This window comes from Merops nubicus, unplaced genomic scaffold, assembly GCF_000691845.1.
Source record: "Merops nubicus isolate BGI_N331 unplaced genomic scaffold, ASM69184v1 scaffold21819, whole genome shotgun sequence".
In the NCBI taxonomy this organism is placed as follows: Eukaryota; Metazoa; Chordata; class Aves; order Coraciiformes; family Meropidae; genus Merops; species Merops nubicus.
In genome coordinates this window covers 3,639-17,205 of record NW_008633333.1, presented here as the reverse complement: position 1 = coordinate 17,205, position 13,567 = coordinate 3,639, and the positions used below count along the sequence as shown (strand labels likewise).

Below are 13,567 nucleotides of genomic sequence, written 5' to 3'. Positions count from 1 at the left end.
GTGCTGCTAGAAAGGTAAGGCTTCCACACACTTCTTACAGGTCTTGCACCCTGACAGGAAGTCACGCTAGCCTGTGGATAGGGTTCAGCCTGTGACAGGTTGGCAGTCCTTACACAGGAAGTTGGTACAGCAGAACTCCAGAAATATAAGTTTCTGTAAGCCTGCAGAGCTGCTGGACAGACAAGAAACCACACTGCGTAGTGGTCACAGGCAGAGTTCCAAAGCTGCTGGAATACCTTTGGTGAAATGCAATGTAGTCTCAACTCAGTTGCAGTTTCAGTGGCCCCTGGCACGTGTGTTCTGGATCTAGACTGCCAGCAGTGTTTGCTTGGACCCCACTGAGGTCCCAGGGACGTGGTGACTCCCGTTCTCCCGCTGTCTCAAGGAGCAGTGGTGCCATACAGCCCCTGACCAGCCTGTCAAGTGTAAAGTGGTGCACAGCTTCCTTGGTGAAGAGGCTTCATTTTCTCTGTGCTCTACTGGTCCCAGTGCTGGTGAGTCTTGCTTTGTGGGAGAACCTCTGCAGGGTGGAACAGGTTAGAATTTGCTGGGTTCTCATGCACAAGGAGAGGCAGCCTCTCCTTGTGCTCTTGCTGGCACCATGCTTTCCAGGTCAGGTGAGAATTTGTTTTACCTTCATGCTGCTCTTTATACTCCTAACAAGAACTCCCATGGCCTATGACAGATTTAGAGCTGTTGTGAAGGAAAGCCACAGGAAAGCCCAGAAGTTGGCAGTAGTAAAACAACTGACTTATCTGCTTTCCAAATACAGGACTCCCTAGAGATCAAAGCTGCTTTCCTGGGCAGAGAAGGATGGTGTCTTTCAAGTCAGCACGTGTTAAAAATATCCTTGAAAGGGAGAGTGAGGTGGTTCTGTAAGGCTGGCAGTTTCTCATCTGAGGTCATTCTCCTTGCTCTTCTTTCTTTTTCCAAAAGACAGGAGTTTTTACAAGCACAGAGATACTAGATGAACGTGGGAGTGCACACAGTGGTTTGTAAGGATGCACAGAAACATTCTTTATATCTAAAAAGGTATGAAAAAAGCATATTTATATATACATATAAAATATATACCTATATGCACATACACTCACTCTGCGCTTCTCTGAAGGCTACATTGCTTGATTTTACAAGGGTATATCCCCAGAGTAGCCTTTCGTAAAGCAGGGCAAAATTTCTTTATTTTCCCTGCTGTGTTTTCTGTAGAGAGACAGAGACATGGGAGGTGATGTATTACACAAGATCTAAAAAACTCCTGATAATTTTAAGTGGCATCTTGATTCACAGTGGTGGCCACTGTGCTGTCAGGAGGGGTGCAATCTTACTCTTGATCTTGGAGTTTCCGGTAGCCCTGCTGTGAGTTGTGGGCTCTATTCTTCTTCTTTCTTGTTTTGTTTAGAAAAGTTTGTGTTTAGTCAGTATGAAGAAACCAAATGTTGTATCAAACATGAGGTTATTGGAGATGCTGCTTCTCTGTCAAAAAGGGAATTGGCCACTGAGTGACTGTCTGGTTCTGAGTGAGTCCCTTTACACTAACATAGCTGCAGCAAATTCCATGACTGATGACTGGAAATGTGTGTCCTTAACCTCTTGTTAGTTGTGCTTGTGTGGTCATTTAGTCTGCTCTTGTTTGTTTTCCTTGCAGTGCTATATGTAGCCTAATCTGTGGTCAGCTGAGTGACTGCAACACTTTCTCCTTTCTAATCAGAGTTTCTTAAAACAGCAGAGTTGCAGAGAACTTTAAATAATCAGGACCATGAGAAGCATGTATGAGAGGCTGCTTACTCATCCAGTATTGCACATTGCCCTTTTTTTTTTTCCCTGTTCTGCACTTAGTGTTTTTTTATAATGAACTGTACACAGTAATTTCAGGTAAGTATTCAGCTCAGAGGAGGAGGAGAGTGTGTCTCCGCAGAAAGAAAGAAAAGGACAAAGAGAACAAGGAAAAACAGGAGAACATCATGTTACTTTAGGGAAGTGTGTGAAATAGAGTGCAGAATGGAAATAAAACTGTATTTTGTTAAGTAGAAGAGAGTTCTGCATTCTGTAGGCAGACCAAAAATTATAACATTAAAAAGTTCAGTAAAAACTGTAGTAGAAAACTATGGTTGAAAAAGGCTTGTTTTGTTTGGGGGGCGGTGTCGGGGGCCTCGGCTGATACTGCAGTGACCCCAGGATTGATACTCGCCTCTTGTGGTTGCCACAGCACTGCAGTTGTTCTCCATCTCTGTCTTCACCGATGGTAGCAAGTTCTCTTGAGCAGGCAAGCATGGAGAAAAAGTCATTCAAATTCAACGATGTAAAATAATTACTGAGCAGTGTTTTGGAAAGAGCCAAAATCCTACATAGTCCTCATCATGTAAGCACTTTACTGTATGACCCAAACAAGCCTTGTTGTTTTACCTTCTGGCTGTTCCTATCTTAGGTATGAGAGACCATTATCAAAGCGATAACTGCCTCGACTTGTGTCAAAAAAAAGTTAATTAGCAAGAGCCTGCAGCAGTGGGTTGTAAAGGCAGTTGAACCTTGCTTGGAAATGGAGGTGGGGAAGCCCTGCCCTGTGATAGCTTTTGATCTCACCCAGAGTGAAAGCATAAAGGATGGAGATGGGTTTTGCCCTTACCCAAAGTCATTTTCCAGGCTTACTAGTGGGAGGAATCCCTGGAGGTGACAGTTACAGTATCCACCTGCTTAGCACTGTTTGTTGGCCAGAGTGGCTGGAGGTGTGGATTCTTTACGGGTTCTTAATGTTGCAATGTAATCTCTTTCTGAGACTGAAGTGAAACTGTTTTGGCCTGAGCTCTCTTGCTAAGCAGATACTCATTTTAAAAAACAACACAAAACCTGTTCCAGGATGCGTGTGAATACAGTGAGGATGACGAGCAGGTGGACATTGAGACCGTGGAGGAGCTTTCAGAGAAGATTAACATTGCCCGTCTGAAGGCCACAGCTGCTAATCCCCAACCTTCCAAAAAGAAGTAAGCATCCTTGGAGAGCACTTCAGTTCTGTGTTTTCTTGCTGAGCTGGCGTTGAGCGAGCCCGTTCAAGAACAGGTTCAGTGTGATGGTAAGATGGAGCAAGGCTTGTGCCAGGTCCCCCTGGGCACAGGTGCTGCCCGGCGTCTGAGGGACGGGGCTGGCCGGGCTCGGTGGACTCGAGGTGTCCGAGCCCCTTGTCCCCTCTCCCCACCTCCAGTTCATTTGTTCCTGGGGGTGCGTGTGTTTAATGTGAAATTACCATGAGTGAGTCGCCTCCCAGCCTCCAAACTGAGTATGACACAAGGCAAAGTAAGACCACGGCGTCCTGGATGTGAAGATGGTCATGGCTGCTACTCAGTCGCACTAAACAAAAGCATGAGGAACATTGTATTAGGTTTTTTTTAATTTTTTTTTTTTGTAGAAGCTTTGAAAGAATCTATTTGTTGATACTGTACACCTCCCAGATAGGTCCTGTTTTTTTTCCTTCAAAGATACAGCTCAGCTTTTACCCTTAGATGGGCACTTCGCTATACATTGTGAAGATCTTCCAATGAGAGAGGGGAAAAATAGATGTAATGTTTTTTAAAAAATAATTCTTTCAAATATGTCTTATTCTTTATTTTCTAGAAGCTCCTGACATAAGAGGAAGCTGTTACTATATATTAGGATAGTAATAAACGTGAGGATTTTTGTTGGTTGTTCTTGGTGGGGGTGGGATTGCTCTGCCATCTGTATTAAATATGTGTTTTTAAAAAAAGAATCAAAATGTCATTTTAAAACAAAAAAAACAAACGCTTTCTGCAGCAAACAGTCACAGGCTGGTCGTTGGCATATAGTGAAATAGTTTGCCTTGCTCTTTGGGCTTAATTTTGCAGCTTTCAGAACAGCTCAATTTTTTTTCCAGGATGATGGCATTGGCGATAGAGAAAGCTCAATAGTGTCCTGCTTTCATGCAGTTACACAAGGAAGAGTTAATTTCAGGGGATAAAAATGAGTAATTCTGGGCTGTTGGAATGTAGTAAATGAGGATAGAGTGCATGAGATGAGTAGTGTTGGGAAAAACTTTTTGCCTTTCTTCCAGATGCCATGCTCGTAGTTCCTCGGATGAAAAGTTATCAGAAAAGCGTACAAAGGTATATGTTTGCTCTCCTCTTTCCTTTTGGTGTCACGCCTCCATTTTAAAGATAAAATTCCATCTCTGGCGCAGCTCTTAAACAATTTATCTGCCTTCCATGTATTTATGATGAAATGCAAGAAACCAAGTGTGTATCTGGGGGGGAAGTGGCTCAGTCCAAATCTCATTAGCGAAGGAGCGCTGCTGGCGTCGCGGGGTTCCAGACTCAGCTGCATCTGCAGGAGGAAGAGCTGCTCTCGAAGTAGGAGTACAGTTGCTTAGGCTTTGTGTTCTTGGCAAGTAATTTTTACAGCACACAGAAAAAGGAATGACAGAAATGTTTTGTTCTGTGGAAGGAGGCAGTACATAGGATTACACAGGCACAGCACTGGGGTGAAGGATTTCTGAAGCAGTATTTTAAAGGTTTAGGGAGGTTAAAGATAACTCGGAATCCTTTCAAACCAAAGGTCATTGGAATCTTTCTGAAGCTCACGCAGGGTCTGAGGGTGGCTTTGGAGCCAGTTTCACTGTCCCTGATGACTGATGTACTTGATGTCAGATCTAGAGCTACCTGCTGGGGTGGGGCAGGGCTCTGAGGTGGGTGCTGAGCCTGGTGTACATTAGAGCAGACTGGTGTGTGTGCTTTGGCCTGGACTGAGGTGGGTTCAAGGTTGATGCTCTGCCTTGCCTCGCCTCCTTCATGTATTCGCTCTGCCTTTGAAGTTATGGCAAGAAGCCCTTCCTTGAAAGAAACCTAAAATGTCCAACACAAGAGCAGGTGCAGTTGCAGCCAGTGCTCAGTCTGACCATGAAGGCAAAACAGATGTCCAGAGCCAGGGTTCAGGAGACAGTCTTCAGATTCCTCCTAAGGCCAGCAGGTCCCGAAATAGTATCCCTGGACCTGAGGAGTCTTCCCACTGATTCACTGTGGTTCAGGCCAGACCTAAAATTATACAAAAAGCCACATTACTACTTTTTTAGTACTACTTCATTAAATCAATAGCTTAATTGTACAAAACCTGTAAGAGTAATGGTGAAATAACAAATCTTCAAATCTGTAGAGATTAGCACTTAATATTTATTTCCTACCAACCTTTTTGGAAAGTTTCAACAAATTCAAAATCAGAGCCTGTCGTTGATGCTTTCTGTTTTTGGTAGATGTCTGTGGTTATAAGTTTTGATGTCGCCTTTCCTACCTACAGTGTCTCTTGGCCCTAACCCATATGTACCCATGAAACAAAACAGAAACTATTTTAACTCCAGGGAAAAATTCAAGCGTCCTATATTTGATGTGATTGTTTCATTCATTAGTAGACTCTTTTTGACAAGCAAAGAAACAAAACAAAATTGGCTCAAACGTGATTTTGCTGCAATCCTGTGGTTTACCTGAGTAGCTTTGTATTGCAAAAAAGAAAAGCTTATGAATAGAAGGGACTGCCCATGACCTTTTCCTGTAGGGTTGCTGTGATTATGTTGGTCATCTCTTGTCGGTTGGCATTTCATGCTTATTGCCTGTGCTTCTGACACTGAACTCTCATGAAGACATAACAGCAGACTAGCATGACGTGAAGTCTTCAAGTGTCTGTAGATACCTTGCAAAGAGGCATGCCTTGGAGCATTGTTTGCCATGCCATTACCTTGTTGCCTTTAAACTGGTGCCTGGTTGCCCCTGCAGCAGAAGCGGCAGTTCCGGAACAGGAGGCAGAAGACTGAAGCCGAAGCTTTTGCTCATTACCGCCTGACCCACACGGCAAACGAGCGCCGGCGCCGGAACGAGATGAGGGTTCTCTTCGAGCTGCTGAAGAGAGTTCTGGGGTTACACACCCTTCCCAAGGTCTCCAAGTCCTACATTCTCAAGCAAGTAAGTATTTTGAAGCTTTAGTGAGGAGGAGAATCGTAACAGTCTGGACAGAGTAATTAAGCTGGTGTGAACTCTTGGAGTGAGTCCCTGTGATGCTGTGTCTAGGGAACATCTGTCATCTTTACAGGACTCCCCAGGATAAAACGGTACTGGAAACAATCTCTATTCCTAAAAGTTTAAGCTTGATGAGACAGATGCCTCATTTCAGAGTAGCCCTCTCCTTGTTGTATCCTTTGAATTTAAGCATGTCTTTAATTCTGTAGTGGTTTAGTGTCTGCGCTTCAGGCAATTTTGAAATATATTGAAGACTTGCATTTTTTTTTAAAGGAGAAGATAGCATTTAATTCCATGTGATACTGGCATTTAAAACTTAATTGTAAGGATGTAAATAACAGGAAACAAAACATAGGTTGTAGATCCATAATTCTGCTTACCAGCTGTACCTTGAAACTGTGGGATAAAAGTTGGGTTTTTTTTCTTTAAAGTAGCTGAACTTTGGAGGAAGGACAAATAAGATGTTTACCACTTCCTAGCTTGCATTCAGGGGCCATTACCTGGTCCTTCACATCATCTTAAAGGTCTCTACCAACCAAAACAATTCTGTGATTCCACAGTGTGCTTCCTCTGTGTCCTAGTTTCTCAAGATGATGAAAATGTCTAAGTAAATTTTGCAAAGGTGTCTGGGAAGGAAAAATTATTTTGTGTATCATTGGTTTCTGAATCAGTTCCACGACACTTTTCTAGGCCTATGAAGAAATCCAAGGATTGACTGATCAGGCAGATAAACTTGTGGGACGGAAGAACTTACTGACACGCAACCAAGAGATTTTGATTCGAAAAGTATCCACGCTTTCAGGTGAGACTGTTTTTGGATACAGACTACCTGGAATAATGAAAGAAAAGGCTTTTAAGAGTGGGAATGTGTGGAGTAATCGTCTGGATCCATGTGAGTCACTAGTTGACATAAAATTTAGACTCTTGACGCCAAACAAAGACCTGCAGAGCTCTGACTCAGCGGTACACTCACCTTGCTGATAAGAGAGACACTTGCTTTCCTTTGTGCCTAAAGAGAGTGTAGAATGATCTCTGCTGCAGACACAAGGTGTCTGTGGCCAGTACTAGAACCTCTGACTCCTTTTTGAGCAGCTTGGCAAATGACTATCCTAGTACTCATTCTCTGAGAATTAGTGCTAGGAATGTCTAGAAGGTGGCAGCTCTCTCCGTCAAACAGAACTGCAGTATATTCTCAGCTGCTACTCCTTTAAGCATTTCAAGGCAAAATTACATTATATCTATTATGTCTTTGTATCTCATTTTGGAGGTGTGGGAAAGTTGTGATACATATTTAGCCACTGCCAAAATGTGTATGAACAAACAAAATATTGAATTATTCCTGTGATCTTACTGTCTGGGAATGACAACAAGAGGCACCCTGTGTAGTAGAAATGAAAGATACTTAAACCTTGTGTGTTTATGTGAATCACTTCATGTCTATTTGAGGTACTTGGCAAAAATAAATAAGAGTTTTGGTGAACCCTCATCTTAATCCAGAAATGTATGCTAGGCCTTTTGGGCAGGCAATGAGAGCAAACAATTTCACAGAGTGGTTTTCTGATCCTTTGTGTTCCTAGTCAGTACCTTAAAACTGAGGAAAAAATCCTCACTCAGGAGATTTAGTTAAATATAAACTTAAAGATAGACCATGATGTTAGAACATAAATAGTAAGCAGGAAGTGAGCCAGTATGGTTATTTCAACTTTGAGCATCTTAAATTGTGTGCATCTACAGAAAACAAATTAATTACGAAGTCTTTGTTCAAGGTTACAGTTTCCATGTCAATGCTAAACCATGTGTGAATTTACATCTAAATGTCATTTGAGTAACAGAGTCCATTAGTTCAAGAAATTTACTGTCAGGTAAAGGTAACATTTTGTGTGGTAGTTGTACATTTGTTGTGCAGAGAGAGGAAAGGTTTTTTTCCACAGCTGTGGATATTTTCAAATGGTACTTGTCCAGCAAGTGCTAGTGCTTGTCCAAGCTGATTCCTGCTCATTGAAGCTGCAGATAAATTCTAAATGATATGGATATTCCTAAAGGAAAAAAGAAAAATAATCTTAGACTATCTAGGTAATGACTCCCCTCTGTTGTTAAGTATGCTGTTTGCTTGGTGAGGGTGGTGGTTGTCTCTTGCATAGTTGTTGAATGGCGTCAACTGAATAGATTGGATTTTTTGATCTGTCTTCAGCTCTTTAGTTTTGGAAAGAGAGTTTGAAGGTAGATTGACTCTGATGCTTTTTCTGCAGGGAAGACAGAAGAGGTTGTCCTGAAGAAGCTGGAATATATTTATGCCAAACAAAAAGCAGAAGCACAGAAAAAGAAACCGCCTGGGTCAGAGGAGCCTGTTGTAACCCAGCCTGCTAGCACACAGCAGGAACCACCTCCTGCTGTCCCCAAGGAGCTGCCCCAAGTGGCTATGACAAATAGAAGAGGCAAGCCACTGATACTAGCCAGAAAAGCAGTCCGTGCCACAGGTGGGCTAAAAGAAATGCACGCAGCGTAAAGGGGAGACACGTGTTGGACACCCTGTGGGAGGGCAGAATGCTGATCTGCTGCTGCAGGCAGCTCTGCTCTTGAGGCAGGGTTGAGTATACCCTGGACCAGGAAGTGTCTGTCCAGTAGGTGTGGAAACCACTTGTTTTCAGTAAGGATGAGACCTGCACTACTGAGTTCTTCAGATGAATATGTCTTTAGAGTTTCAGAATGATGGGAAGTAAATACCCATTAAGTTGTCCTGCAATCCTGCAGTCATTTCTGAGAGTCAAAGGTGGTTCTGCTGACTCAACTCCCAGAATACTGGAGCTGCTAGAATAGACTTACTTTTAAAAACATCCCTCCCCAAACAAGCTAGCTTTCAAGTTGGCAGGAGACTTGCTTGAAAATTAAATGACAGAACTGTTAGACAATTGAGAAATTTTTTTGAGCCGAGAATTGGTGGAGCAGTATTTGGCACTTATGGAGACTTTTGCACCATAAATGTAAGAAGGGACAAAAGAGTGGTGGAAATCCAAACTTTCATGGTAGGACCATTGTAATACTCTGTAAGGATTTGGTGATGTTTCCTATTTTGGTAATAATAACCAGACCTTACTTGAAGTGGTCTCAGGTTTTTTATCCAGTCATTTTTAACAGCTCACTTATTGTTTATCCAGTAAATAAATATCCAATTGTTTATCAGCTCATTTATTATTTTTCCAGCTCATTTTTATCCAGTCTTGGCAAAGTTTGGCATCATAATTTGGCTGTAGGGAGACCGCTTCCTTTCTCTCTTTGGACTGAAGAGATCCCCTCTAATTGCAGCAGGCCTGCTCTGGCTCCTGATGAGGATGCTGCAGGGAGGGTTAGGACGGGTGCAGTGCCCAGGGCTGGCTCTGGCTGTGTGGGTGAGGTACCTGGAGCCTGTGTAGGTTGCCCAGCAGCTTCTGACCTGGGGCTTGTGACCCTCCTAGCTGGAGCTCCTTCCAGAGCTGTGCTCGGCGCAGGGCCGCGGGAGATCCTCTCCCATCGCGGGGGCTGCGCCAGGAGTGACTGACCCTGCTGTTGTCTCCTTTGGCAGAGGACACCACGTCCTGTGTGACGCTGACGGCCGCCAGCCTGGTGATGACTCCCCAGGGGCAGGTGCTGACCCTGAAGAGCCCGCTGGGGCCGGGGCAGGTGGCAGCTGTGCCCTCCACGCTGCTGCAGGCGGAGCTGAAGCCCCAGGCGCTGGGCTCCACCGTGACAGCCCAGCCAGGTACGTCCCTCTGCTGCTGCTGTACATGTGCATAGCAGCTTACAAAGCAACGTCTTAGCTGAGTCTTGCTTTAATGATTGGATTTTTTATTTTGCACAACTTAACTGAGGCAGAACTTGACTCTGATAAGGGAGATTTGATATAATTAAACTATCAGTTTATCAACAGGTAGGTAAAATCCGTTAGATTTTGCTGTTCCCAAATCAGGGAAATGTAGGGCAGATTTCTTAATCACCTAACCAATCTGTATTTCTAATCTTAACACTTTCAGATGGTGTTGCATTGTAAAGTCTTGTCTAGAAGTGCAAGGCTCTTATTTCCATAGCTGGAGTATCTGAAAGGCTCTTGTTTCCACTTCACCCCCCCTTCCCCTTTTCTTGGATAAGGTATTGCTTCTGTGATGATTCAGCTGCCAGGATCAACAGTTCCTGTCCAAGTAAAAGGAATCCTTACTAACTCTACCATTCCTATTACACTGTCAACTGTTGCTGGAAACCCAGCGCCCTCAACAGTAGTACCAGCTACAGGGTCCCATCCAGGTAGGCTCACTCTTTCTTATGGATCTTTTTGCTTGCATGCAGGGAATGTTATCCTTGCAACAAGGAAGGTAAATGATTTTCTCACGAGGAAGTTAGTTGTGATAGATACTATTATCTGAGTATTCAAAGAAAATCACTGTTAAATGTTTTGAACAGTTTAAGGGGGCCATCTGATTATAGATGAGAGCTTTTTGACTTTCTTCACCTCACTGAGCTTCCCTGCTCTCAGCAAAATCAGAATAAGCAGGGACTGGAATGTGTTTGTGTTGTAATGCATCCTGCTGGGGAAGCTGCAGTGCACACTGATGGTGGGGCTGCTGAAAATCTTTGCCAACCCCTTCCTGTGTCCTGCCAGCTCTGCTGCCCATTGGTGAGATGCTTTTCAAGACTGAGTACTGTATGCTGGGTCTAGGCACAGGGTGGTTCCTCCCAGCAGTGTGCTGCTTGCCATCTGTCCTGTTAAAGGCAAGCCACTCGCTTCCTGCTTCATGGTAGTCATTTGGTCCTAGTGGAAATGGGAAGTTCTCTTTAGATTTGGGGCTGGGAATAATCTGAGCGCTATAAATAGGGAAACTGCTTGGAGGCAAAAAATGTAAGTAATCACATAGTCCCTGAAATGGCTCTGTAGTGTTGCCCACAAAACCAGGACTGCAAAACACGAGCGTAAAAGTGAAGCATGAAAAACCAGTGGGGGAGAAGGTTGTCATTCTGTTTTCCTTGTGTGTCCCCATCTGAACTGTATGTGTTACAGTCCCCAGTGTTTGTGCCAGCCTGCTGAAGGAGCAGACTGGGCAAGTGGTTCTGGTATAAGGGGTGTGGACCTTGCTCTTGTTCTACGTGTTGAAAGTCAAGCTATTAGTGTTTTAAGGTTCCACTTCACCAAAATTGTGTAAGCGGTTTAAATTGTGAATAGCAGGTTACTTGAGGAAAAACTGAAAGTGACCAAAAGATATTTAATTAGGAATTACTTTGCAGTTAACATGGATCCTGACGCATGCTGCTTTCTTTGGTTTTGCAGATAATGAAGATTCATTCATGATGCCAAAGATAGTTAATGTAACGTCACTGGCTACTGAGGGAAGCATGAGTCTAAACCCAAACAGAAACAAAAGTTCTAATGTATCAACGGCTCCAGGCACTCAAGCTTCTGAGAAATCCTTGGCTGTAGCACCCCTTGAAAATAGGAAGAATGATGACATCCTTTCAGAAGAAAAACCCAAACTATGTCCTGGAGACGGTGGTGGAGATGGAAGAAATTCTACGGGTCCCACAAAAGTTCCCTTTGAAAATAAAGATGGCTTTCCCCAGATCCGGAACGTCTCGTGTACAAAGGAACCTCCAGAGTCCTTCAGCAAAAAGCTTGGCCTTGGTGAGCTTGTGGGAAGTCAAGCCAGGAGGAAGGACGGCGATCCCGGAGGGGAGAGATTAAAATCTAAAGAGTTCCCGTTCCGCAAGCTGCAGATCAAAGATGCCAGGATAGAGATGGAGTTAAGGAAAGTGGCGTCCGCCATGGAGGAGGCGGACCTGGACGCGAGCGAGCTGCTGAGCAGCATTGAGGACAGTGATGACACCGAGGAGACCCTCACCTCGCTGCTCAACGAGATCGCCTTCCTCAACCAGCAGCTGAACGAGGACGCCTCAGCCATGGCAGAGCTGCCCAGCACCCTCGGCTCCGGCTTCGCTCGTGGGGAGGCGGAAGCTCGTCGCAGAACAGGCAGCGATCTCGCTGCCCCAGACGGGGCGTCCTTCCAGTTTGGCCACCTGGGAGGTGGTTTTAAGGACCTCGCTGAAGTTTCAGAGGGTGGTGGCTCTATAAGCCCTCTCCTGGTGCACCTGGAAGATGATGACCTTACTGATGGGGACAAGAACTCTGGGGAGCCTTCATCTGACGCAGATGTTTTAAAGATAGTGATAGGTGCTGAAATGAAAGATCCACTTCCCAATATGTCCAAAACTAGCGGTGGGAACGGCAAAAACACAACCACCTTGGCAGAGACCACTAATGTGACTCCACCAGTTTTACAGATGAAGACTAATCCAGAAGCCAGTAATGCTGACACTTTGTGGAGGCCCATGCCCAGGCTGGCACCGCTTGGCTTAAAAGTGGCAAGTCTGCCCACGGACTCAGAAGGGCAGAGTAATAAAGTGATGCCCTTGCTGGCACCTGTAGTGGTAAAACAGGCAGCCAGTGGGGCAAAAGCTTCTTCCTTACCTGCCACCGCTCAAGAAGGACAGGAGAACAAAGTGATGCCCACCTTAGCACCTGTGGTTACAAAACTGAGCACCCCTGGGACCTCGCCTTCGAACTCAGCGGGCAAATAGATGGGTGTGTGTTTGTGAGAGGCTGGGACAGAGCTCGTGTCCCCTGTGACAGCAGCACTGTCCCTCTGAGGGCAGGCCCCAAACTGAGCAATACGTGCTCTGAAACTTGAAGCACGTTGACATATTTTTACCTCACTCTTGTATTATGGATGTTCTCCTACTCCTTCACAAAACCAGGAGGATGATCTATAACCATTGCTGGGCACATGGTATCCTTCCAAAATTGGGTCCTTCGCAGGAATACTTTGTCAAAGGACTGAGAAACTTAGGCCATTGAAAGAGATTTCTTGTTTGCTTGTTTTGTTATTTTTTTTCCCCCAGCAGGGATGCAGCTGTCTTGTTGGGGGAAAAAATCTGGATTACTTGTTTTTGTACCAGGCAAATGATCTATGCAGAAATGGGATTGTTCACATGTGCTGTTTTTAATGCTTGCAGAATACGATTAATGTGCAGAAATGAGATTGCAGTTACTCTCAAAACACATTTCATAGAGCAGCAGAAGGGAAACCTGAGACTGTGCAGAGGGCTGAAGTGAAAAGTTTTTGTTCTTTGGTGCTAGATGGTTCTCTGGCAGACTCTCTTCATAGGAGCACGTAAGATTTTAATTGACATCTATATCTCTCACTACAAGGGGAAGAAAATTATATTTCCCAGTGTGATTAGAAGTAGGACAGTATGTTAATGTTAATGAAACTACTAAAAACATACACACCCCCCTTTTCCCTCCTGCCCCTGTACAAATCCTCCCTCCTCTCATGCTTAGGACACCTGGAAGGAAAAATGACAGAAAGCAGAAAGAAATTTAGGCACCCTGTTGCTACGTCTTTAAATACGTCGCTGAGGTAGCTGTGAGTGTTTTCCCAATCCTTGTTTTCTTTCCTCCTGTCATTCCTCCAAGACATATTTGGTGGCTAGGAATGTTAATAGGAAGTGTTGCTTCATAGAAGTACAGAAGCTGTTGG

At 44.4% G+C, this 13,567-nt stretch overlaps 1 protein-coding gene across 1 annotated transcript in view; it reads left to right on the top strand.

Annotated features, from left to right (window-relative positions):
- LOC103780542 (MAX gene-associated protein-like) overlaps positions 1-12,605 on the top strand; it is a gene marked incomplete at its 5' end in the record, with an annotated part of 26,208 nt that extends 13,603 nt beyond the window's left edge. Inside the window, 8 exon segments of the mRNA XM_008948231.1 lie at positions 2,854-2,978; positions 4,061-4,112; positions 5,769-5,954; positions 6,699-6,810; positions 8,258-8,485; positions 9,568-9,744; positions 10,131-10,283; positions 11,302-12,605. Coding sequence (XP_008946479.1) covers positions 2,854-2,978; positions 4,061-4,112; positions 5,769-5,954; positions 6,699-6,810; positions 8,258-8,485; positions 9,568-9,744; positions 10,131-10,283; positions 11,302-12,605 — 2,337 coding nt within the window.
- Positions 12,606-13,567: the final 962 nt, after the last annotated feature.